Here is a 27,137-nt window from a genome sequence, read left to right on the forward strand (position 1 = left end):
GTCTCGTTTCCAGTCTAAATATTTAAAAATTCTTAAATCAAGAAGCATTTACTAGTTAAGCAAAAATGACATACGCAAGTATATCTTGTTTTCTAGATGATCTGCCAATGGGGTAAAATGACAAAATAAGAATAAAGTTTAACATTTGGCAAAAATGACCAACAGTGCGTATAATTTCAAAATAAATGGAATATTGAGTTGTCTGGGATACTTTTATGATGCTTTTATTGTCCATTTGTGTCCTTTTTAAATCTTGAATGCATTCAATGTAATTGCACAGAAAGTCTTTAAAGTTTCGTATTGGAAAAGAAAAGTCAAATGGGGCTGGAATGAGAGAATTTTCCTTTTTGGGTGAATTATACTTCTCAAAGTAATATAAGAAATAATGACAGAAGCATATTAAAAGAAATGGTTAAACAACCCAAATTAAGATAACGCGAACAATGACAGACAGACATTAAATGTACAAATGCATTTGGGAGACAAACTTTACATCATTTCTTCTTAATGCAGTGATATAAGACACGATTGCGACCACAACTGGCTTAGAAGGAAGTCCGTCAAAGCAAATAATGATATCATGCACACATCAACACTCATAATAAACTACGGTTCGTCTGTTTTGTGAATTACGAGATGCACTTGTATGTTCTGGCTTCAATGCAAGTAGTCTCTTAGTAATGCACTTACAATGAAAGTGTATGGGGCAAGATTTACTGACGAGGAGAGGGTTCAAGAGTAACACAAACATGAGTGAAGCGACACGACAAAAGCAAATAAAATTCATTATAATCAGTGATGCTGTCTACACCAGACAGCAACATAGCGTTGTTTGCTGGGAGTTTGATTGACAGGCGATCTGACCAATCATAATCCGCCATCCGCTGAATCCGCCATGTTTGTCCGGAGAGTTAGTAGATTAACGTCAGAGGATTTGAACTTGAAAAACGGTGTCCTGACGTCTTTCCGCGAGCGGCGTGTCTTGGCGGACATAGCAACAGTAATTAAAGGGGGCGGGTCTTTGCGAACGGCCAATTACCAATGCAATTATAAACAAGACACTGTGAAACTTCAAAACTTTTGTGAATCATTTGTTCTGAACCAGTGATTCTGAACTGCCAGTCACATGATTACAGTAAACGAGGCTTCGTTACGTCATCACGGTTTCCAAATGCCAACGAATCACCACTAGGTGGCGATGATCTCTGTGAGCCCATGACTCGGTCTCGTGATGATTTTTACCTGATCTCAGATCCATTTTGTAAACATTTAATGACACATTTGTTTAATAAAAAAAAAGTTGCGGTTAAACGTCTCCATAAAACGAACAAATAAAGCTCTACCATTTCAAAAATAAAATTTTACTAAATTTTACGAAAATCGTCATATTTAGTAGTATTAGATGATTTGTTAATAACATTTGATAGATGACTGCTTCATTCGTTTTGTAAAAGGTGTTTTGACGCTGCATTTACACTGATCTGACCAGCAGGGGGCGCCAGCGAGAGACAATCAATTATTCTGCGAAACAAATGATTTAAAGCTTTGTTTCTCTCATCATTATGGCATTCAGGTGTGAAGGAAACCCGGAAGGTATTCTTCTGATCACAGCGCCCTCGTTTGGTGGGAGGAGGGAATGACTGATATCACAGATATAACACTGTCTTACTCCATAAACTTCCACTGTAAGTGCATTATTGTTTGAAATATTTAAAAAAAATACCACAGAATAAAGTTATTAATTGATTAACTTATTTACACAGCTTCATAAAATATATAATACAACCCAGAATGCAACAGTGTCGGCCCAGATCCGGCCCACATCTGTACACGCACAGTCAAACCAAAATGCATTCAGACGCCTTCAACATTATCACAGTCTATTCGCTATAGTTTTCTGTTGGACTCTCACACATGACTTATGTTGAATATCTGTCAGCTGTTAAATTTAATACACAATTAGATAATACCAGTTTAGCTCAAGCAATGCTTCATGTTGTTCAGTGTGTGTGTGTAAAAAGAGCATTAGCAACTACAGAAAACACACCTGATCAGATCAAAGTGGAGGAATCATTTTGGTCCCAAGAAATTATGGGTATCACTCTTAGAAGAAATGGTTCTATTTAGAACCAGAAATGGTTCCATCCCCCGCTTCATATATGGAACTCCAAAATGGTTCTACTGTATATAGAACCATTTTTTTTTTTTGGTAAAAGGTTCTATTGGCCAAGTATGGAATCTATAGAGAACCCAGAGGAACCCTTTTTTAAGAGTGTATAGAACCTTTTAGGGGTTCCAAATACGTAGAACCTTTGCTGATGGAACCTTTTAAGGTTCTAGATAGAACCTTTTCTTCTAAGAGTGAATATGCCACATTTTCCTTTATTTTGCACTCCTCACTTACATAAATGAACTATCCCACTGCGCAATGTGACGTTAGAGTGACGTCTTTTCTATGTAATGTTTGGACGTCCAGTTTCAGTCCACTGAAGGGGTTGTTTTGTAACGCCAGGCGACGTCTTTTGCACGTCTAATATTGACGTCGGTGGGACCAAATGTGGACGTCTTTTCAACATCAAATTTAGTATCTTCTATAACTGTAGTCCCATGTTTCAAAAAGGTAGAGAACATTTTTAAAGGATGTTATCTGTACCATGTATTCATATGTTTGCATTTGACACATGCTTTTATCCACATTGCACTTTTACATTCCTGCTTTTCCGGGGAATCAAGCCCTCGATCTAAGCATTGCACTCGGTGGCTGTTTCACAAGTGCCAACGCTCTAATGTTGATAACAACAATGTTTATATTTGTAAATAAAAAAAAAACATTGCATATTAATCATGTAAATTTCCTGCACCTGTAATAGACGTCCAAATGAGGTCCAAAAAAATGACCCAGTTCAACAGTCAAATGTTGAACGTCAACAAATTGGGTCATGGTTGGACGTCCAAATAGTGGACCTAGTTTGGACGTCGAATAGTATTGGTAATGGACCAACGGACCCAATATAGACATGATCTGCACGTCTATCCGACGTCCAGTGTTTAGTGGGATAGTGTCCTGCACACACTAGTAAAATGATACCTGGTGTCTGAATAATCTTAGGTTTGCCTGTCCTCCACACGGATCTGGGCCGACACTATAAATGATATAATATTAAAAGCATTCTCCGTCCTCAGAGGTGAGCGTTTGGACTGAAGCACTGACCTGGCGTCAGCCTCGCTGTAATACTCTCTGGCCACGATATCTTCGAACAGCTCTCCTCCGGTGACTCTGAAACAGGTCCGACATACACCAGCGTTCATTATAACAGCATCTCTGCAACTGCACCTTCACATGACATTCTTAAGAGATTAAAAAAGAGTGTGTGTGTGTGTGTGGACTTGTAAATACAGGCAAATTCCTCTGCAAACCGAGCATCGCTGTGAAGGTCAGAGCACTTAAAGGGCTCTTTACTCCGAGTGTGTGTGAGCACGTGTGTCACCGCCACTTTCTGCTGAATTTCAATGTTATTTCGACAACACAGCTTATAGCAATGATTTGGCAAATTCTAATATTGCTTGTTGGTGCGTCTATTAGGCTGTCATGAGGCATTATAACTGTGTCATGAATATGTTTCTTGACCTCAACTACAGCGGCACACATCGAATTTGTCATTAAAATGTTATAATGCCTCATGACAGCCAATGTCAAAACCAACCACAGACCGTTTAATGTAATGCTAACCCATTAAAGGAGTAGCTCACTTTTTAAAAAAACTTTTGCTGATAATTTACTCGCCCCCGTGTCATCCAAGACGTCCATGTCTTTGTTTCTTCAGTCGAAAAGAAATGAAGGTTTTTGATGAAAACATTCCAGGATTTTCTCCATATAATGGACTTCAATGGGGACCAAACGGTTTAAGATCCAAAAGAAACTTTAAGTTCAAAGGGCTTTAAACGATTTCAGACGATGAATAAGGGTCTTATCAAGCGAAGCGATCGCTAATTTTTAAAAAAAATAACAAAGTTTAAGTTTTATAAGCTCAAACGCTCGCCTTGCTCTGTTCTGTAACGCACTCCTGTTCGAACTCGTTCATCAAAATGAACAAATCTTTTTCCGAGTCATTTGGTTCATTCGGCGAAAGAAACGAACGAATTGATTCGGAAAAAGATTTGTTCATTTTCGAGAGTCACGAACGTGCACCACAGAACAGAGCAAGGCGAGCGTTCGAGCTTATAAAACTTAAACTTTGTTATTTATTTATTAAATGAGCGATCGTTTCGCTTGATAAGACCCTTATTCATCGTCTGGAATCGTTTAAAGTCCTTTGAACAAGTTTGCAGTTTGCACTGAAAGTTTGTCTTTTGGACCTTGAAGCGTTTGGTCCCCATTGAAGTCCATTATATGGAGAAAATCCTGGAATATTTTCATCAAAAACCTTCATTTCTTTTCGACTGAAGAAAGAAAGACATGGACATCTTGGATGACACGGGGGCGAGTAAATTATCAGCAAAAGTTTTTTACTACTCCTTTAAATTTGATAATTAATCTGCTATGTCGTGTTTATGACATATTTAAAACTGATCTGCGATAATCAGCACTTTTTGTGGTTTATTTGGTGAGTGGAGGAGCTCTCATTAACAGACACACTCGTTTAACAGGAGAACTGGAGACGTGACCTCACACACACACACACACACAGAGAGAGAAAACTGCACTCACAAATCAAAGACGAGGTAGTGAACACCCTCCTCTGATATACTGTCATGGAGCCTCACTGTGGAGAGAGAGAGAGAGAGAGAGAGACACTGATTAGATGCTATCGAGCAGCTCACAGTCATAATCGTTAGCATGAGATTTTCACAGACTCGTTTATTCCACAAATTGGAATTATTTCTGCTTCTGTTTCCTGTCATTGAGAAAGGGCAGATCCACCGAAGCGGAAGTGTGTCCATCCTGATAGACCTTATTCACGGTAGCGCCATCTTTTATATAGACATACAGTGGGGCCAAACGTATTTAATCAGCCACTGATTGTGCAAGTTCTCCTACTTAGAATGACGAGAGAAGCCTGTAATTTTCATCAACTATGAGAGACAAAATGAGAAAAAAAATCCAGGAAATCACATTTATTTGTAAATTATGGTGGAAAATAAGTATTTGACGGTTTGGTTGACAGTAACACTGCAGGATTAGAGTCCCTCTCGGTGTAGTGTGTTACTGATGCTAGCCTTTGTTAGTTTGGTATAATGTGAAAAATCAGACAACATGAGCTGTGGAAAATAATAAATGATCTTTATACCAGTTTTGTACAGTGGAACACGGTAAATCGATCCCTCACGCCAATACCTAAGCATTCTGGGATTGAATTATGAGTGAAGTACAGCCAAATGAACTGGAACATTAAACTGGCATTTATTTAGTTGTTTACTGGGACGGCCTTCACAATAAGAGCACGCAGACCGTGCCTAAACACGCTGTTCTTACTCGGTGTGTGTCTCGTTTCCAGTCCAAATATCAAAATCAAGATCCATTTATTTTAGTAAAATTACATTAGATATTATGCCCTGTTTTCCGGGGGAATTAATCAAAATTAAGTGAGTTTTTGCGTAAGACAGCATGGGGTCAGAAAAATAATGTTAATTCAAACAGAAACAAGATTATTTTTCTCACGGCAATGGCAGATAGTTTAAAACTCACTTCATTTTTTTTATTTCCCAAGAAAACAAGGCTAAATATCTAATGTAATTTTACTACTTTAGTAAGTGCATATTGATTTAACCTGTTTAGTGTTTAGTTTTGTAAAAATAAAAATAAAAATATAAAATAACAAACAAATAAAAATAACCGCCACATCGCAAATGGTGAATCTATTTTTTTCTTTATATTTAAAACATTTTCAGACCTTTTTTTCTAAAATAACTGATTGGATGCAATCTTTTGAACTCTTGGCATGAGGTTTCAAACTGGGGTTTCTATCATTCTTTCGTGATTTTTCATGTTCATCACACAATTTCAAAATAAAGGTCTGAACACGCCTTAGGAGTATGAAAATATTCTTGTTGCAAATTGATAAACCACAGCTCCTCTGTAATTTATTTTGAAAATCAATCACCAAATATGGAAACTAGAGATTGTAAGCTTTCAAATGATTAGTTTAGGTTTATTATAGGATATTACTGTTTTAAAAATGTAATGGGTTTGGCCCTTGGACTGGAAACGAGACACTGAGTAAGAAAGAGCCTTGACAATAACTCATTGTTGAAGTCTTCTGATGGAACGGCGATGGCCATGAGCGAACGATCTCCATAATAAAGGCGGAGTCTCCATCGTCATCACTGGCGGCCATCTTGTCACAGGCAAGTTTTCTGGCGGCTCCGTGGATCCTGATGTAAGACGAGGGGTCGGCACGAACACAAATACTCTTATCTCTGAGAAAGCTTGATGGATTTTCAAACGACTTGGTTTCTTACAAACGTTATTAACGTGGCTATAATTCTAGATGATTATTTATTGATAAGTGTGCAGTTTCATAACTACATATCTGAGGTTTATAACAAACCAAACCGTTAGAAAATCGTTAGAAAATTGAGAAAGTTATGGTTATTTAAAAAGTACACGCACCATTGAAACACAATGTTACGAGTGAGCGAGCTGACTGTAGCAAGATGGCCGCCAGTGCGGACGTCGACCTCCATTTGACATCTAGCCTTTATTATGGAGGTCTATGAGGAATCCCCTCAGTGTAAATACCTCGAACCTGTTGCCATAGTAACGGCGGGAGAGCGGCTTTCGTTCGCGTTACGTTACGAGAAACCGTCATTGACTCGTGAACACTTTACAATAAGGTGAACATGAACTGAGACTCTTCAGCACTTTATCATGTTCATTTCAACATTTACTAATACGTTAATAAAATCAAAGGTTGTATTTGTTAACATTAGCCACTGTGAAGTAACAATAAACAGCTTTATTTTTATTAACTAACATTAATAAAGATTGATATACTAAGAAATGTATTGCTCATTTATGTTAATTAATACACTAACTATTGAACATTATTGTAAAGTGTGACCGATGACTCTTGAAGTCATATTTGTGTAAAAAAAATATATAATGAAGGCGCAAAAAGAGACTTATCTTACAAACAATCTATACTAAAACTGTGTGCGTCCACTAAGTATTGTCAGTGGCGTACGACGAACACACGGGGGAGGGAATGTGATATAAGGTGTTCATCTCATCTGAAGCTGTGTGTTATAGTCATAATTACTGCTAGCAAACGCCAACGCTTGTAATCTCTGTGTGTCAGGTGTGTGTGTGTGTGGGCTGAAACGCTTGAACATTTATAGCTGTTTCCAGACTAACAGCTTCAGGTCAGATTTGCATGATATAATTAGCATAAATCACTCATAAATCTCGTTTTGATGAACTAATATTGATCTTTCAGTCTGTTTTAAGTTGACGAATGAACAAAGTGGCGAACCGCCGCACATCTGTTAATTATCATTGTATTGATGCATTCAATATTATTATTAGTTACATCATATAATGTAATGATTGTGATGTAGCGTAGTTCTTTTTAATTGCACTAAAATACCAACAGGACTGGAGGTTGTTTCAAGGTTCCTTTAGATCTTTTTGTATTTCATTATATATAATTGTATTAATATTACACCGGATTTCTAATTATAATTTTTTTTTTTTTTACCAAAAAGGAAATTAATATATGAATTAAGCCAAAAACCTGAAATTAAATTTGGTTACTCAATTGATTAAATAAAGTTTATTTAATAATTAACAATTAACACTTAAATAAAAAACTACATAAGGCCGTTTTATAAACATTTTAATATAGTTATGTTTTTACTCCACATTGTTGGTGAAATATAAACATTTAAATCATATTTATTCATACATTAAGGGGGATAACTCCAACAGGTCGAGTCTAGATATACTGCATATGAACAGTGTTGGGGTTTAATGTGTCTAGCTGAGCATCGAGTTTATGATCATTGATCGGCTGAACTGAGGTAAACGTGGCATCATTTTATTGAGGTCTTGTAATTAATCATGTAATCGATTGTGTGTGTGTGTGTGTGTGTGTGTGTCTTCACTCACCGATGTTGGCATGCTTGAGTAGACGACAAATTCGAGCCTCTCGTTCCAATTTTTGGTGATCTACAAAAAAAAGCAAAAATCAATGTTTATGTCTGTTAAACACTTGACTGGTGTGTATACAAGTTTCTGCTGAATGACGTGATATGTAAATGTTTGTTTAATAGCAGTGTAGTGAATTTCACAGGACAGAAATGTAATTTGTCTGTTATAATAGATCTAATGTTTAATAAATATGGTCTCTACTGGTTCCTCTGAGGTCAAAAATGAACAGAATATATAAACAGCAAACATGAGTCATCGGAAAATTACATTTCTTTAGTGAGTAATGTTGCAGTTTGAGCATGAAAAAGGTCTAAACTGAACCCTCAACACACTGATCCGGCTGACCAATCACGGCACACTGCTTCGGCCGACCAATCACGACACACTGATCCGGCTGACCAATCACGACACACTGCTCCGGCCGACCAATCACGACACACTGATCCGGCTGACCAATCACGACACACTGCTCCGGCTGACCAATCACGGCACACTGCTTCGGCCGACCAATCACGACACACTGATCCGGCTGACCAATCACGGCACACTGCTCCGGCCGACCAATCACGGCACACTGATCCGGCCGACCAATCACGACACACTGCTCCGGCCGACCAATCACGGCACACTGCTCCGGCTGACCAATCACGACACACTGCTCCGGCCGACCAATCACGGCACACTGCTCCGGCCGACCAATCACGGCACACTGCTCCGGCTGACCAATCACGACACACTGCTCCAGCCGACCAATCGCGGCACACTGCTCCGGCCGACCAATCACGACACACTGCTCCGGCCGACCAATCACGACACACTGCTCCGGCCGACCAATCACGACACACTGCTCCGGCCGACCAATCACGGCACACTGCTCCGGCCGACCAATCACGGCACACTGCTCCGGCCGACCAATCACGGCACACTGCTCCGGCCGACCAATCACGGCACACTGCTCCGGCCGACCAATCACGACACACTGCTCCGGCTGACCAATCACGGCACACTGCTCCGGCCGACCAATCACGGCACACTGCTCCGGCCGACCAATCACGGCACACTGCTCCGGCCGACCAATCACGACACACTGCTCCGGTCGACCAATCGCGGCACACTGCTCCGGCCGACCAATCACGACACACTGCTCCGGCCGACCAATCACGACACACTGCTCCGGCCGACCAATCGCGGCACACTGCTCCGGCCGACCAATCACGACACACTGCTCCGGCCGACCAATCGCGGCACACTGCTCCGGCCGACCAATCACGGCACACTGCTCCGGCTGACCAATCACGGCACACTGCTCCGGCCGACCAATCACAGCACACTGCTCCAGCTGACCAATCACGGCACACTGCTCCGGCCGACCAATCACGACACTTATCCAACCGACCAATCACGGCACACTGCTCCAGCCGACCAATCATGACAAGTGTGTGTGTGTTTCTGCACAATAACAGTGAGATCAGTTTTGTTCTTTCCTCATTATTAGAAAAGTTTGGCCAAACTCCATGTTCTTCATTAAGTGGCCCAGATGAAGAGCTTTTCATTCAAATCTAGTTTTTGCGTATTTTAAGTGTTGCTGTGACCCAGTTCAGGCATTTCCCCTCAGACGCAGACGGAGAGATGGAAGAACTGGAGCAGATCTTCTCAAATCAAGTCACTGTCCATCGACTGACATAATGCAGACGAGAAACACAAACAAACATGGAGAAATATGAGCCCGAGAGAGTGTGTGTGTGTGTGTGTGTGTGTGTTCTCACACTGATGTAAACAGAGGTCTGGTGTTCAGAGTTTGCATGAGAAGCAAATTAGTCCAAAAGAGGCGAAAGAGAATATTAAAGAGAGTAAAAACAAAACATTTAAGAAAAACCGACTTTCAGTCAACATGCACCAATGCTACAATTCTCTAAATGTCTAGTTTAGAGTTAGTTAACAAACAAGTTTTCTTTACTTCAACGAGCTCATCGTTTCTGCCTTAAATGATTACATTGTTTAAATGAATAATTTGTATATGTACATTTCTGAAATACATAACTTACACAGTCTCCTCTGATAACAGACCACTGTGAACTGTAATGTGGACTTGTGCATTTTCTATTGTGAAAAGCGCTAGACAAATAAATGTGAATTGAATTGAATTCTTCAGCCACATATATATTTATATCACATATTAAAGGGAATAAAAGCAAAAAATTTAATGAAGAAAACCCGACTTCTCGTTCTTCTCGAAGAAAACATGACAGAGAGCCGTACGGAGAGTCGTACGGAGAGTCGTGCAGAGAGTCATACGGAAGAGTCGTACGGAGAGTCATGGAGAGAGTCGTGCAGGAGAGTCGTGGAGAGAGTTGTACGGAAAGTTGTACGGAGAGTCGTACGGGAGAGTCAAACAGAGAGTCGTACCGAGAGTCGTGCAGAGAGTCGTACGGAAGGGTCATGGGGAGAGTCGTACAGAGAGTCATACGGAGAGTCGTGGGGAGAGTCGTGGGGAGAGTCGTACAGAGAGTTGTACGGAGAGTCTTACGGAGAGTCATGCGGGAGAGTCGTGCAGGAGAGTCATGCAGGAGAGTCGTGCAGGAGAGTCGTACCGAGAGGCGTACGGAGAGTCTTACAGGTTAGTCGTCCGGAGAGTCCTGGGAGAGTCAAGTGGGGAGTCGTACGGAAAAGTCGTATGGAGAATCGTGCAGAGAGTCGTCCAGAGAGTCGTGTGGGAGAGCCGTCCGGAGAGTCGCCCGGTGAGTCGTACCGAGAGTTGTACAGAGAGTCGTACGGAGAGTCGTCCGGAGAGTCATACGGAGAGTCGTACCGACAGTTGTACGGAGAGTCGTCTGGAAAGTCGTAAGGAGAGTCGCCCGGAGAGTCGTGGAGAGAGTCGTGTGGGAGAGTCGTACGGAGAGTCGGCCGGAGAGTCATACGGAGAGTCGTACCGAGAGTTGTATGGGGAGTCGTCTGGAGAGTCGTAAGGAGAGTCGCCCGGAGAGTCGTGGAGAGAGTCGTCCGGAGAGTCATACGGGGAGTCGTGGGGAGAGTCGCCCGGAGAGTCGTACCGAGAGGCGTACGGAGAGTCGTACGGAGAGTCTTACAGGTTAGTCGTCCGGAGAGTCCTGGGGAGAGTCAAGTGGGGAGTCGTACGGAAAAGTCGTATGGAGAATCGTGCAGAGAGTCGTCCAGAGAGTCGTGTGGGAGAGCCGTCCGGAGAGTCGCCCGGTGAGTCGTACCGAGAGTTGTACAGAGAGTCGTACGGAGAGTCGGCCGGAGAGTCATACGGAGAGTCGTACCGAGAGTTGTATGGGGAGTCGTCTGGAGAGTCGTAAGGAGAGTCGCCCGGAGAGTCGTGGAGAGAGTCGTCCGGAGAGTCATACGGGGAGTCGTGGGGAGAGTCGCCCGGAGAGTCGTACCGAGAGGCGTACGGAGAGTCGTACGGAGAGTCTTACAGGTTAGTCGTCCGGAGAGTCCTGGGGAGAGTCAAGTGGGGAGTCGTACGGAAAAGTCGTATGGAGAATCGTGCAGAGAGTCGTCCAGAGAGTCGTGTGGGAGAGCCGTCCGGAGAGTCGCCCGGTGAGTCGTACCGAGAGTTGTACAGAGAGTCGTACGGAGAGTCGTCCGGAGAGTCATACGGAGAGTCGTACCGACAGTTGTACGGAGAGTCGTCTGGAAAGTCGTAAGGAGAGTCGCCCGGAGAGTCGTGGAGAGAGTCGTGTGGGAGAGTCGTACGGAGAGTCGGCCGGAGAGTCATACGGAGAGTCGTACCGAGAGTTGTATGGGGAGTCGTACGGAGAGTCGTCTGGAGAGTCGTAAGGAGAGTCGCCCGGAGAGTCGTGGAGAGAGTCGTCCGGAGAGTCATACGGGGAGTCGTGGGGAGAGTCGTGGGGAGAGTCGTACCGAGAGGCGTACAGAGAGTCGTACGGAGAGTCGTACGGAGAGTCGTACGGGGAGTCGTCCGGAGAGTCGTACGGGAGAGTCATATGGGGAGTCGTGGGGAGAGTCGTACGGAGAGTCATCTGGAGAGTCGTATGGAGAGTCGTCTGTAGAATCGTATGGGGAGTCGTCCGGAGAGTCGTACGGAGAGTCGTCCAGGGAGTCATACGGGAGAGTCCTACAGAGAGTCATATGGGGAGTCGTGGGGAGAGTCGTACGGAGAGTCATCTGGAGAGTCGCCCGGAGAGTCGTACGGAGAGTCGTCCGGAGAATCGTACGGGAAGTCGCCCGGAGAGTCGTACGGGAGAGTCATAGGAGAGTCCTACAGAGAGTCATATGGGGAGTCGTGGGGAGAGTCGTACGGAGAGTCATCTGGAGAGTCGTACGGAGAGTCATCTGGAGAGTCGCCTGGAGAGTCGTACGGAGAGTCGTGTGGGAGAATCGTACGGAGAGTCGTGTGGGAGAGTCGTACGGAGAGTCGTACGGAGAGTCGTGTGGGAGAGTCGTACGGAGAGTCGTGTGGGAGAGTCGTACGGAGAGTCGTGTGGGAGAGTCGTACGGAGAGTCGTGTGGGAGAGTCGTACGGAGAGTCGTACGGAGAGTCGTACGGAGAGTCGTACGGAGAGTCGTACGGAGAGTCGTGTGGGAGAGTCGTACGGAGAGTCGTGTGAGAGAGTCGTGTGGGAGAGTCGTGTGGGAGAGTCGTACGGAGAGTCGTGTGGGAGAGTCGTACGGAGAGTCGTGGAGAGAGTCGTCCGGAGAGTCGTGGAGAGAGTCGTACGGAGAGTCGTGGAGAGAGTCGTCCGGAGAGTCAAAGACTTGCTTGTTTGCTTTTATAATCAGGCTCTCAAAAATTATATAACATTTTTATTTAGATTTATCAGCCAATATATCGGTTATCGGCTTTCAAATATAAAGAATTATCGTTATCGGCCAAAATTTTCACATCGGTCCATCCCTAATTGAATCATGCGCATTATTCTTATATATTCCCATGCAATATGGTAAATAATATCTTTATTGAGTAATAATATTCAAATTCGAGGCTGCAGGTTTCATAATGAATCTCCAGCTGTAGATCCTCGTTTCGGTTCTCACATCATTAGTCTTGCTTCTCCTTCTCCATCAGTCTCTCGTCCATCTTCCCTCTCTCTCTTTCCCGTCAGACGTTCCTCATGCGACGCCAAACGCCAGTCAAATTTCTGTTTATGTTTCTATGGTGTTTTTTTTTTACACTGGTCTATTTTTGGCATCCTCCCCCGTGTCTGCATATGCAAATGTGCATCTGATAACTTGAGCCGTATTCAAACGAGCCGAGGACTCAGAGCCGCTATTGTTCTCCGCCGCACATGCTCATTTGAACAGCTGGATTACATTCACGGGGAAATAAATGAGAACAAGCCAGAAATGCAGTAATACGGCTCAAAACAAGTGAAACAATCTGTTCAAATAAAATTAATATGTTTTATCAACATTGATAATTAAATAGAGAGTGTCAAGCAATCATATTGTGGTTTGTTGATATATATTTATACAGTATATTAGGGTAATTATATTGTATTATCAATATTTATATATTGTATGTATATTAGGGCTGTCAAGCGATTCATATTTTTAATCTAATTAATTACATGATGGGGGGATTAATTAATCACAAATCAATTGCATAACAAATTTGTCTGAGTGTTAATAATTAATAATAATAATTAACAATAATTGAGTGTTAAATGAGAAAAGTGTCAAATAGACTTTCCAAAAAAATATATATATGAAGAGTTCAGATGCAAAAGCCTCTAAATGCCATTTGAAATTTTCTTCTTTAATGATGATTTTTATCAAACTTGTATATTTAAGTTCAGTAATTTCACTTTAATAACAATTAATAGGTAATTATCATTGCCATTTAAGTGAAATCACTGAACTTAAATATACAAGTTTGATAAAAATCATCATTAAAGAAGAAAATTTCAAATGGCATTTAGAGGCTTTTGCATCTGAACTCTTCATTTATATTATTTGATTGAATGTAGACTTTATCCGTGGTTTTATGATAAACGACAACAAGCGATGATTTCCATCTTCAATATTTAAGAACAGAATGAATGACTCAGATGTTGTATTTTCAATGCAAACATGTTTTCCAACTTTTGTTTTAAATAAACTAAAATATCTTGAAGTGTGATGACGTGTGTGACATTTATGGCACTGAATCTGTTCCAGGCAAAGCTTTCTGAATGAAAGCTGTGTATTACAGTGACAGCCAAAGAGTGTGTGTGTGTGTGTGTGTGTGTTCGTCATCTAAATCCCCAAAGGAATGTAGTGCAGTCTCCATAGCAACCGTGAGGAAATGTCTTGATTTGGATTTATCTGAATGTGTTTGGGTCTCGTTCTTCTTTCATACGTGTTTTTGTTGTGTGTCTTCGCATGTGTGGACTTGCTAATGATCGGCAAGCAGGGATTCCTGTCATTCTCCACTGGCTGCTAGAGGGCATGTTGCTTCCAGTTTAGAAACGGCTGGATTTAGTTGAAAAGTGAAAGCTGGAGAGAATCAAACAAATGAGGAACTTGAGTTTGTACTTTTTACTCAAACAGAAACCATCATTTTAAGTCAAGTTACGGTCAAACACAGTGTATTTACGAGAAACATCTAGTGTATTTTTCATGTATGTGTAGCCATGTACTACGCTATATAATGGGCGGTATGAATTCAGTGTTATTAAAGACTCTTTAAGCTGAATGTTGGTATTAATGAAGCATGTTAAATATGAAGCTGCAGTTCATTTCTTTCCAAGGCAATTATGAAATTATGAAGCCACGTCATTATAGCAGTAGATATCAATTCGTAAGAGAAAAATGTAATGTACTGTGCTTCATGTGCAGTTATTTACAACAACTATCATTAGTATTAGATTTCTCCGTTCTGGAGGAGATACTGAGTGTTTAAAGTCCCCCTCAACAATCATATCCCTTAAAACTCATCTTTGATCACCAAAATTACATATTTAAAAGTTTTTTCCTTGAAAATAATGTCTTCATGCCTTCAAATATCTTGACTGTAACTTTGCCTCATTTAGTGTATGTGGTTCTATGAATATGCAAATGAGCCCCGTCTGGTTGAGTGCCACTGGTTGAGTGAGTGGAGGCGGGTCATTTGCATATTAATAGAACCACATACACTAAATGAGGCAAGGGTGTTGAGTTACATTCAAGATATTTTAAGGCATGAAGACATTATTTTCAAAGAAAAAAAATTGTAAATATGTAATTTTGGTGATCAAAGATGAGTTTTAAGGGACAATGATTGACTACAGGGGGACTTTAAATATTATGGTGTGTGTTTGCTTCTAAAGCTTCTTTTTGAGTGTTTTTAACTCTGTCGATCGTACCACTCAAAACTCGCTCATTAGTATGAAATGTCATTAATGATAATAGGCCTCTAGACCAATTCAAAAATGCACCTGATTGACTTTGAAAACTGATTATAATAAAACCCAAAGCCATCTAATGCCACACGGACGCCGTTATGATTATAAGCATGTTCTTCTGCCAGTACAGGAACCGCTTGTAAATCGTCCTCATTATTGAGGCCTTTAAACAGTGCACTCATTATCTTGTCTTCATGAGCTCTTCTATCTCTCTTAACACGAGGAGACACACAGACAGGTGTAATTACCAGAGGAACCTCTGCTTTCTTCCTCTGTGCAACACAGCGTGTGCTGGCTATCCATCCAATACGGATATGCATCGAATATAGAAATGCATTGAATACGGATATGCATCGAATATAGATATACATTGAATATGGATATGCATCAAATATAGAAATGCATTGAATATGGATATGCATAGAATATGGATATGCATTGAATATGGATATGTATCGAATATAGAAATGCATTGAATATGGATATGCATCGAATATGGAAATGCATTGAATATGGATATACATCGAATATGCATCGAATATAGATATACATTAAATATGTATATGCTTCGAATATGGATATGCATTGAATATGGATATGCATCGAATATAGATATGCATTGAATATTGATGTGCATTGAATATAGATATGCATCGAATATAGAAATGCATTGAATATGGATATGCATTGGATATAGAAATGCATTGAATATAGAAATGCATTGAATATGGATATGCATTGAATATGGATATGCATTCAATATGGATACGCATCAAATATAGAAATGCATTGAATATGGATATGCATTGAATATGGATATGCATTCAATATGGATACGCATCAAATATAGAAATGCATTGAATATGGATGGATATGCATTGAATATGGATATGCATTGAAGATATACATTGAATATAGATATGCATCGAATATGGATATACATTGAATATGGATATGCATTGAATATGAATATGCATTGAATATGGATATACATTGAATATGGATATACATTGAATATAGATATGCATTGAATATAGAAATGCATTGAATATAGATATGTATCGAATATGGATATGCATTGAATATGGATATGCATCGAATATAGAAATGCATTGAATATAGAAATGCATTGAATATGGATATGCACTGAATATAGATATGCATTGAATATGGATATGCATCGAATATAGATATGCATTGAATATAGATATGCATCGAATATAGATATGCATCGAATATAGATATGCATCGAATATAGATATGCATCGAATATAGAAATGCATTGAATATGGATATGCATTGAATATAGATATGCATCGAATATAGATATGCATTGAATATTGATGTGCATTGAATATAGATATGCATCGAATATAGAAATGCATTGAATATGGATATGCATTGAATATAGAAATGCATTGAATATAGAAATGCATTGAATATGGATATGCATTCAATATGGATATGCATCAAATATAGAAATGCATTGAATATGGATGGATATGCATTGAATATGGATATGCATTGAAGATATACATTGAGTATAGATATGCATCGAATATGGATATACATTGAATATGGATATGCATTGAATATGAATATGCATTGAATATGGATATACATTGAATATAGATATGCATTGAATATAGAAATGCATTGAATATAGATATGCATTGAATATGGATATGTATCGAATATAGATATGCATTGAATATGGATATGCATCGAATATAGAAATGCATTGAATATAGAAATGCATTAATTATGGATATGCACCGAATATAGATATGCATTGAATATAGATATGCATTGAATATGGATATGCATCGAATATGGATATGCATTGAATATGGATATGTATCGAATATGGATATGCATCGAATATAGATATGCATCGAATATGGATATGTATCGAATATAGATATGCATCGAATATAGATATGCATCGAATATAGATATGCATTGAATATGGATATGCATCGAATATGGATATGCATTGAATATGGATATGTATCGAATATGGATATGCATCGAATATAGATATGCATTGAATATGGATATGCATTGAATATGGATATGCATTGAATATGGATATGCACTGAATATAGATATGCATTGAATATAGATATGCATTGAATATGGATATGCATCGAATATGGATATGTATCGAATATGGATATGTATCGAATATAGATATGCATCGACTATAGATATACATCGAATATAGAAATGCATTGAATATAGATATGCATTGAATATAGAAATGCATTGAATATAGATATGCATTGAATATGAATATGCATCAAATATACAGTAGATATGCATCGAAAATGGATATGCATTGGATATATGCAATTACCCATTGTATGATGTGTAAAATGTGCATGAACGACATAAGCCATGTTTCCATCCCCCTATTCCACTGCGATATTTAGGATATTGCATAAAGAAAACTGCTGGATGGAAGTGGCAGGATGCACATGAACTCTAAAAATGTGAATAAAAAAAAAAGTATCCACTCAACTGAGTCAGAGAATTGTTCATCCGTTTAGATGACATGCACATAAACTATAATGTAAACAAATTTACCAAATAAATTCATCGATGTGCTTCATTTTTCCCTAGTGATATTAGAGCCTGATCTATAGATGTTTTATGCAACTTTCCAGCTTATGCGCGAGATGCTGACAAATCAACTAGACATTTACATTAAAAACCGGCACAAAACTGTGTGAACTATCCCTCACTGTGACTGTACACAACACATCATCAGCAGAAGAACAGATGTTCAGCAGTATTTTCCTCAAAACATGACTCGAAACGCTCATATTCCCCAGAAAATACTGCGTGTGTGAAAACAGCAACTGCAACAATTCAAGCTGAATCGAATCCATCAACAAAGGAAAATAAATCCATCAAGGCTAGTACTAAACATACAGCAGATTTGTGAATGGAGAGTATTGGGTTACATTACATAACACTGATATTTCCACTGAACTATCCTGAGGAAATCAGCGTCTCGGATATAAACACACACGAGGAGAAGTTAACCCATGCTTGACACTGAAACCGTGTGGGAAGAACAAATGCCAGGAAAAACAGAGCTTGGATATAGTGAGACGAGTCTCTTTGAGGGAAATATGACCATTGAGCACCTGGAGCGTGTCAAATTTGAAACAAAAATAACTTGATAAAACCCTCATAATTTGATTATCAAGTAAAATCTACTTACTACTGAACTTAACATTCATTTAACGTGTAATTGACACTTAACATTTAATTGAAGTAATTAAGTAAATATTACTTTAAATTAATTTCACATAGTACACAAAATTAACTTTTTACTCATAAAATATAAAATTTAATGTAACCACACTTTTAAAGTGTATAATTTACTTAGAAACATCTTAGTAAATAATACAATATTGCTAATTGTTCATGATGGGAACACCAGTATTAGTAAAGTTGAGTAGGTTTTACTTCATTTTATATTGTTGAGATTTATGCTTTAATTTCTACAAGCTTGATTTGAGTACTTTGTTGTTTGAATTCTTGACTGAACTAACTTTTTTTTCTGTAGCAAAGGAACCATTATTATCAGTAAAGGACCACTGTACAACTGGAGGGATTGGGATGTACCCAAAGAAAACCCATTCATCTTCACTGGACCCAAATATAGCAAACACAACATGTGTCTGTTCACAGGTCTGTTCAAGCGTTTATGCTTCTAGGACGTTGTAAGTTAATTGGCTCTGAAGTGAATTCCCGAGACCTGAGCAATCACTCCATCAATTCACCATCTTCTTTAGTTTAAGTGCATGACACATTTTCTCCAGCTATTTAAGAGTTTGAATAACATTTCAACGGCACTTCTCTGATCTTCTCTTAAAGTATGTATTAATCTGAATATTCATATGATATCAATCTAAAAGAGACCATCTGGAGAATGCATCCGACTCCATGTTCAAAATAAAGGGCCAAAATCTGAAGCAACCGACGCAGACTGTTCATCTCTCGAAACGAGACCCACAAACTCTTCTGATTGGCTGTGATTTATGATTGATTAAGTTGTGAGTTGCAGAGACTCCGCCCACAAACTCTTCTGATTGGCTGTGATTTATGATTGATTAAGTTGTGAGTTGCAGAGAGACTCCGCCCATAAACTCTTCTGATTGGCTGTGATTTATGATTGATTTGGTTGTGAATTGCAGAGAGACTCCGCCCACAAACTCTTCTGATTGGCTGTGATTTATGATTGATTTGGTTGTGAATTGCAGAGAGACTCCGCCCACAAACTCTTCTGATTGGCTGTGATTTATGATTGATTAGGTTGCGAGTTGCAGAGACTCCGCCCACAAACTCTTCTGATTGGCTGTGATTTATGATTGATTTGGTTGTGAGTTGCAGAGAGACTCCGCCCACAAACTCTTCTGATAGGCTGTGATTTATGATTGATTAAGTTGTGAGTTGCAGAGAGACTCCGCCCACAAACTCTTCTGATTGGCTGTGATTTATGATTGATTTGGTTGTGAGTTGCAGAGAGACTCCGCCCACAAACTCTTCTGATAGGCTGTGATTTATGATTGATTAAGTTGTGAGTTGCAGAGAGACTCCGCCCACAAACTCTTCTGATAGGCTGTGATTTATGATTGATTAAGTTGTGAGTTGCAGAGAGACTCCACCCACAAACTCTTCTGATAGGCTGTGATTTATGATTGATTAAGTTGTGAGTTGCAGAGAGACTCCGCCCACAAACTCTTCTGATTGGCTGTGATTTATGATTGATTTGGTTGTGAATTGCAGAGAGACTCCGCCCACAAACTCTTCTGATTGGCTGTGATTTATGATTGATTAGGTTGCGAGTTGCAGAGACTCCGCCCACAAACTCTTCTGATTGGCTGTGATTTATGATTGATTTGGTTGTGAGTTGCAGAGAGACTCCGCCCACAAACTCTTCTGATAGGCTGTGATTTATGATTGATTAAGTTGTGAGTTGCAGAGAGACTCCGCCCACAAACTCTTCTGATTGGCTGTGATTTATGATTGATTTGGTTGTGAATTGCAGAGAGACTCCGCCCACAAACTCTTCTGATTGGCTGTGATTTATGATTGATTAGGTTGCGAGTTGCAGAGACTCCGCCCACAAACTCTTCTGATTGGCTGTGATTTATGATTGATTAAGTTGTGAGTTGCAGAGAGACTCCGCCCACACGCTCTTCTGATTGGCTGTGATTTATGATTGATTAAGTTGTGAGTTGCAGAGAGACTCCGCCCACACGCTCTTCTGATTGGCTGTGATTTATGATTGATTAAGTTGTGAGTTGCAGAGAGACTCCGCCCACAAACTCTTCTGATTGGCTGTGATTTATGATTGATTAAGTTGCGAGTTGCAGAGAGACTCCGCCCACAAACTCTTCTGATTGGCTGTGATTTATGATTGATTAAGTTGTGAGTTGCAGAGAGACTCCGCCCACACGCTCTTCTGATTGGCTGTGATTTATGATTGATTAAGTTGTGAGTTGCAGAGAGACTCCGCCCACAAACTCTTCTGATTGGCTGTGATTTATGATTGATTAAGTTGTGAGTTGCAGAGAGACTCCGCCCACAAACTCTTCTGATTGGCTGTGATTTATGATTGATTAAGTTGTGAGTTGCAGAGAGACTCCGCCCACAAACTCTTCTGATTGGCTGTGATTTATGATTGATTAAGTTGTGAGTTGCAGAGAGACTCCGCCCACACGCTCTTCTGATTGGCTGTGATTTATGATTGATTAAGTTGCGAGTTGCAGAGAGACTCCGCCCACACGCTCTTCTGATTGGCTGTGATTTATGATTGATTAAGTTGCGAGTTGCAGAGAGACTCCGCCCACAAACTCTTCTGATTGGCTGTGATTTATGATTGATTAGGTTGCGAGTTGCAGAGACTCCGCCCACAAACTCTTCTGATTGGCTGTGATTTATGATTGATTAGGTTGTGAGTTGCAGAGAGACTCCGCCCACAAACTCTTCTGAGTTTCAAAGGTTTTAATAATCCACAAGGCAAATTCCAGCTCAGATAAGCAGCAGTCCAACACACACACACACACACACACACACACACACACACACACACACGGATGAGACCCGACACTGAAACTCAAACAGAACTAAACTGAAGTAGAGATAACGAGACACACACACTCGTTTAATGTGTTTATTCTCACGTTTACACTCCTTTCCCAGCATGACCAATGAAAGATCCCACTAACTGATACTACAACCTTGTCAGTGGACTCTGTACTCGGATCAGGACATCGACCTCGGAGACTCTTCCACACACACACACACACACGTTCTGAACGTGCAACAACTGAAATGAAACTTGAATGAAACTAGAAATGGCCACACCTGAGCTCCAGGGGGGTCACGATATATCACAATACCATAAATGCAACAATATATATGGTGGAAATTACCCAAAATAAAACGTTTCCAGAGTTTTAGTGTCAGAACTACATTAAACTACTGTATATAATGTTGAATATAATGTCTAATAATGCAATGTGGGAATATTTGTGTGTCCTGATAATGCCAAATGTCGTATGTTACCAGTAAAAGTGACACCATTATTTTAAAAAGAGATCAAGCATATTCATCTAAAATAATTCTGTGTTCATCTTCAGAATCATGAATATTGTTATTCTGGATTTCAGGGGTTTCAGCACCAAGAACATTCATTTACACACACCATTGAGCATTTTAATCAACAGTGCTTATTTTGTGTTCACCTTTTCTCATTTGTCTTGGGAGTGTCGCAGTAATATCGTATCATGAGTTCTCTTACAAAATGGTAATTTTGTAACTTTATAAATGATTGTCTTACATAAAATAGCATCAAGCTAACTGGCTACTATTTACACAGACAGCGTTGGCATTTGTTTACATTCCTGATCAAATCGGAAAAATAACGTCATAAAAGTATACTATATATACATGAAAATACATTTATAAAAAGAGTACATAAAAAAACAAATTCAGGTCCAAAATGATTTCCCTTCTTTAATAGTTTGAGCTCAAATGTAGAGAGAAGGAGAGGGAATCCCTGTCCTGAGGCGACCTTCAGCGGAGGATGGACTTTAGATGCTCTCTCGCTCTCTCTCTCTATGCATGTGTGTGTATATTAGTATATAATTTTTAGGATAAATACTAGGATTTCATTTTTTCAAGGTTTTTGTCTCTTGTGCACATTTTTATCCATCATTTGTGACGTGTTGGAGTGTTTTGATAGTATTTTGGGTGCTAGACACCAACACCACAACTATACAATCTGCAGAAACACAAAGCTGAAACTTTGAAAACAAAAATGATGATTAAATGGAACGCTCTTCGGTTTATGATATATCACACAGCTAGACCTGTAATATCGACAAGTCCCAGAGAAAGCCTAATGACATCATATTCGGGAGATCAGTCAGTAGATTGGAGTAAAATCACTAATTGATTACTAAATCACACGGAGTCCCCAGATAACACTAATCCAAAGCGAGAAGGGTTTAAGTCATGCTCTGTGTGTGTTATGCTGCTAATGGACACAATTACTCATTAAAAGGGCCCTCTTTAAACGAGTAGTTCACTTTTGAAAAAACTTTTGCTGATAATTTCCTCACCCCCGTGTCATCCAAGATGTCCATGTCTTTCTTTCTTCACTCGAAAAGAAATTAAGGATTCCAGGATTTTTCTCCATATAATGGACTTCAATGGGGACCAAACGGTCCAAGGTCCAAAAGACAGTTAATAACAGTTTCAGATGCAGCTTCAAATGTCTTTAAACGACACCAGACGATGAATAAGGGTCTTATCATGCGAAACGATCTGTTATTTATATACGCCGGAAGTAAAAATCGTCCGACATCGTTGTTTTACCTTTTAATTCCTTTTTTTGTAAACGGCGTTTGAGTTAGTTTGCAACCTATGCGTTCAACTTGTAAACACTGACTCTGTACTTCCGGCTATACGTCGCCGCGACCTTTTGAACATAATTACGTATCACGTGACGTTACAAACGCGAGCAAGGCTAACATTTGTCCTTAGAAAAGTTACAAGTTTTGAAATAAGCGATCGTTTCGCATGATAAGACCCTTATTCATCGTCTGGTGTCGTTTAAAGACATTTGAAGCTGCATCTGAAACTGTTATTAACTGTCTTTTGGACCTTGAACCGTTTGGTCCCCATTGAAGTCCATTATAAGGCGAAAAATCCTGGAATCCTTAATTTCTTTTCGACTGAGGAAAGAAAGACGTGGACATCTTGGATGACATGGGGGTGAGGAAATTATCAGTAAAAGTTTTTTTAAAAGTGAACTACTCCTTTAAAAGAGCCAGTTGACCCAAAATAAATTTGAGCAGTAACCCCATCATCTTTGCATTCATTCTTGGTGCATTGAACACATTTTAAAGCGGACTCATAATAACCCACAGGTCCAAGTTTCACTTCTCTTTTTTTGGTTTTAAAAATAGTGTAAGCGTCCCCCACCCCATCACGCTCCTCCACAGGTCCACCTCCAGCTCTCTGGATTCCTCAAGTCAGGGGTTTCTCCGTCACACAAAGGCCTGATTTCTTCCTCTATTAAAGACATATAATAGAGTCGATACGGGCACACCGGCGCTGCTCTCGACACATCGACCGGCTCTATAACGGCGGCTCACCTTCTAAAGGTTGCTTTCAATTCCACTACAAGTGGTTATTTTAAGCATTAAAGGAGTAGTTCACTTTTGAAAAAACTTTTGCTGATAATTTACTCGCCCCCATGTCATCCAAGATGTCCATGTCTTTGTTTCTTCAGTCGAAAAGAAATTAAGGTTTTTGATGAAAACATTCCAGGATTTTCTCCATATAATGGACTTCAATGGGGACCAAAACGGTTCAAGTTCCAAAAGAAGCTTTCAATACAAACTGCAAACTTGTTCAAAGGGCTTTAAACGATTCCAGACGATGAATAAGACTCTTATCAAGCGAAACGATCGCTCGTTTTATACATAAATAACAACGTTTAAGTTTTATAAGCTCAAACGCTCGCCTTGCTCTCTTCTGTAACGCACTCCTGTTCGAACTCGCTCGTCAAAATGAACAAATCTTTTTCCGAGTCAATCGGCGAAAGAAACGAACGAACTGATTCGGAAAAAAGATTTGTTCATTTTGACGAACGAGTTCGAACAGGAGAGCGTTACAGAACAGAGCAAGGCGAGCGTTTGAGCTTATAAAACTTAAACTTTGTTATTTATTTATTAAATGAGCGATCGTTTCGCTTGATAAGACCCTTATTCATCGTCTGGAATCGTTTAAAGCCCTTTGAACAAGTTTGCAGTTTGTACTGAAACTGTCTTTTGGACCTTGAACCGTTTGGTTCCCATTGAAGTCCATTATATGGAGAAAAATCCTGGAATGTTTTCATCAAAAACCTTAATTTCTTTTCAACTGAAGAAAGAAAGACATGGACATCTTGGATGACACAGGGGCGAGTAAATTATCAGCAAAAGTGAACTACTCCTTTAAGCAAACTTTCTCGTGATCTGAAGTAGCATTGAAATTAAAGGGATAGACCACGCAGAAATGTAAACTCTGTCAGTAATGACTCGCCCTCGTGTCGTCCCAAACCCGTCAGACCTTCGCTCATCTGCAGAACACACACGAATATATTTCTGATGAAATCCGAGGGGTTTCTGTCCCTCCATTTACCATGAACCGTTTGGTCCCCATTGAAGTCCATTATATGGAGAAAAACGCTGGAATGTTTTCATCAAAAACCTTAATTTCTTTTCGACTGAAGACAGAAAGACATGGACATCTTGGATGACACGGGGGTGAGAAAATTATCAGCAAAAGCTTTTTTACAATACGCAAAAGAAAGAGCAGAGCAGTGACATAAAGATGTGTAATTCCTGTGATAACGACTCGAGTATCACGATACTGAACTCATGATGCGATATTATTGCGACGCTCAATTAAAATTGTAAATTTGGTATATCATTGTGTTTGTATCTGGACAATAGAGACTCCAGAATAACAATATTCATGATTCTGAAGATGAACACAGAATTATTTTAGACGTATATACTTGCACGCTTTCACTGACTAGATATATTCAAAAAAAATGTCACTTTTTACTGGTAACATCAGACATCTGGCATTATCAGAACACATTGCATTATACATTATATTCAACATTAAATATAGTAGTTTAATGTAGTTCTGACACTAAAACTATTCACGATGCATATTGTTGCGATATATCGTAACACTTGTCACTAATCAAACCCGTTTACATTTAAGACTTAAAAGTAGGGCTGTGCAAAAGTTAATTGCGATTAATCGCATCCAAAATAAAAGTCTGTTTTACATAATATATTTGAGTGTGCTGTATATAATTATTTTGTATATATAAATACCTATGCATGCATGTATATATTTAAGAATTATTTGCGCTTAAATTCTGTATATATATATATAAATACATAATCTATATTATACAAATATAAATATTTTATATAGGAATAACACATTTTCTTAAACATATACATGAATGTGTGTGTATTTATATATACAAAATAATTATATACAGCACACACAAATATACTATGTAAACAGAGACTTTTATTTTGGATGCGATTAATCGCAATTAACTTTTGCACAGCCCTACTTAAAAGATACGCATCCATTTAGGGCTAAAATCCGTGTAGAAATGCCGTTCATGACCTCAGGCTAATGGTTTGATCAGCCCAACCCTGATATGAACAATTAAAAGCCTTTGCAACTATTTAACCAACAATTCCAGACCAAGAACAGTACACAACCAAACACACCCCTCAGTGAAACACTAGTGTGTGTGATGACCTGTGATGATCATCGAGTCTCAGATACACTCACCCCTGGCAGAAAGCTTTTTAGTGTTGATGATTTTGGCCGCATATTCCTGACCAGAAGAGATTTTCATACATCTCCTCACCACAGAAAAAGCTCCTCTGGAAGTCAAAACATACATACAATAAATAAATAAATAAACTCATATACGTCATCATTTTAAATTACACACTCGCGCTGTTTTTATTTCTCATAATGTTCTCTATTATTGCTTTTATACTTTCTAAAAGCAAACGAGAGGCTTGTGTTGAACAAAACGATGCACTCCTGCTTCTCAACGTCAACAAAACTCGGTTTAGGAAACATATAAACATGTGAGTTTAAACTGAGGGGATTCTGATCAAAAACAGCAGTGAAAGTGTGACGAGAGAAGACTAGCTAACAGGTTTAGGATCAGGTGTGTGTCAACGCATCCAAACACCTCAGAGTCAAACTAATCCCAGTTTAACTTAATAATCATTTGACTTGACCAATAATGTAACTTACTTCCCCAGTTCCTCGTACAGCTGATACTCGTCGGTGAACCTGGTGCAGGTTGTGGAAGCCATGCCGAGAATCTGAGCGGTTCCCGAATCTCCTCAGTGCAGAGCTGAAGTAAAGCTTTCAACAGTGGAAAGAAATGGAAATGTCCAGGTCTGTCGAGTCCTCTGTCGGGTGTGAGATACAGACTGACTCTGGTTTGACACTGTTTGAAGTTGAAGCGCCGCACCTCTTCTGTTCAGAGATTCGCGAACGTGTTGTTCTTT

General features: G+C 39.6%; 1 protein-coding gene across 15 annotated transcripts in view; it reads right to left on the reverse strand.

Annotated features, from left to right (window-relative positions):
- camk2d1 (calcium/calmodulin dependent protein kinase II delta 1) overlaps positions 1-27,137 on the reverse strand; it is a 68,224-nt gene extending 41,087 nt beyond the window's left edge. For 6 of the 15 annotated variants that reach the window (XM_039690812.2, XM_039690810.2, XM_039690813.2 and 3 more), the window contains exons 1-5: positions 26,878-27,133; positions 26,398-26,492; positions 8,108-8,167; positions 4,709-4,763; positions 3,212-3,277 (exon numbers count right to left, since the gene is read on the reverse strand). In XM_039690812.2, coding sequence (XP_039546746.2) covers positions 3,212-3,277; positions 4,709-4,763; positions 8,108-8,167; positions 26,398-26,492; positions 26,878-26,939 — 338 coding nt within the window. In that variant the 5' untranslated portion in view covers positions 26,940-27,133. Of the gene's footprint in view, positions 1-3,211; positions 3,278-4,708; positions 4,764-8,107; positions 8,168-26,397; positions 26,493-26,877 lie in introns of all 15 variants that reach the window. The other 9 variants (XM_089131848.1, XM_089131836.1, XM_089131816.1 and 6 more) reach the window with 3 other exon arrangements.

The sequence above is a fragment of the Pimephales promelas genome, chromosome 1 (assembly GCF_988280905.1).
Source record: "Pimephales promelas chromosome 1, fPimPro1.hap1.1, whole genome shotgun sequence".
NCBI classification, from domain to species: Eukaryota; Metazoa; Chordata; class Actinopteri; order Cypriniformes; family Leuciscidae; genus Pimephales; species Pimephales promelas.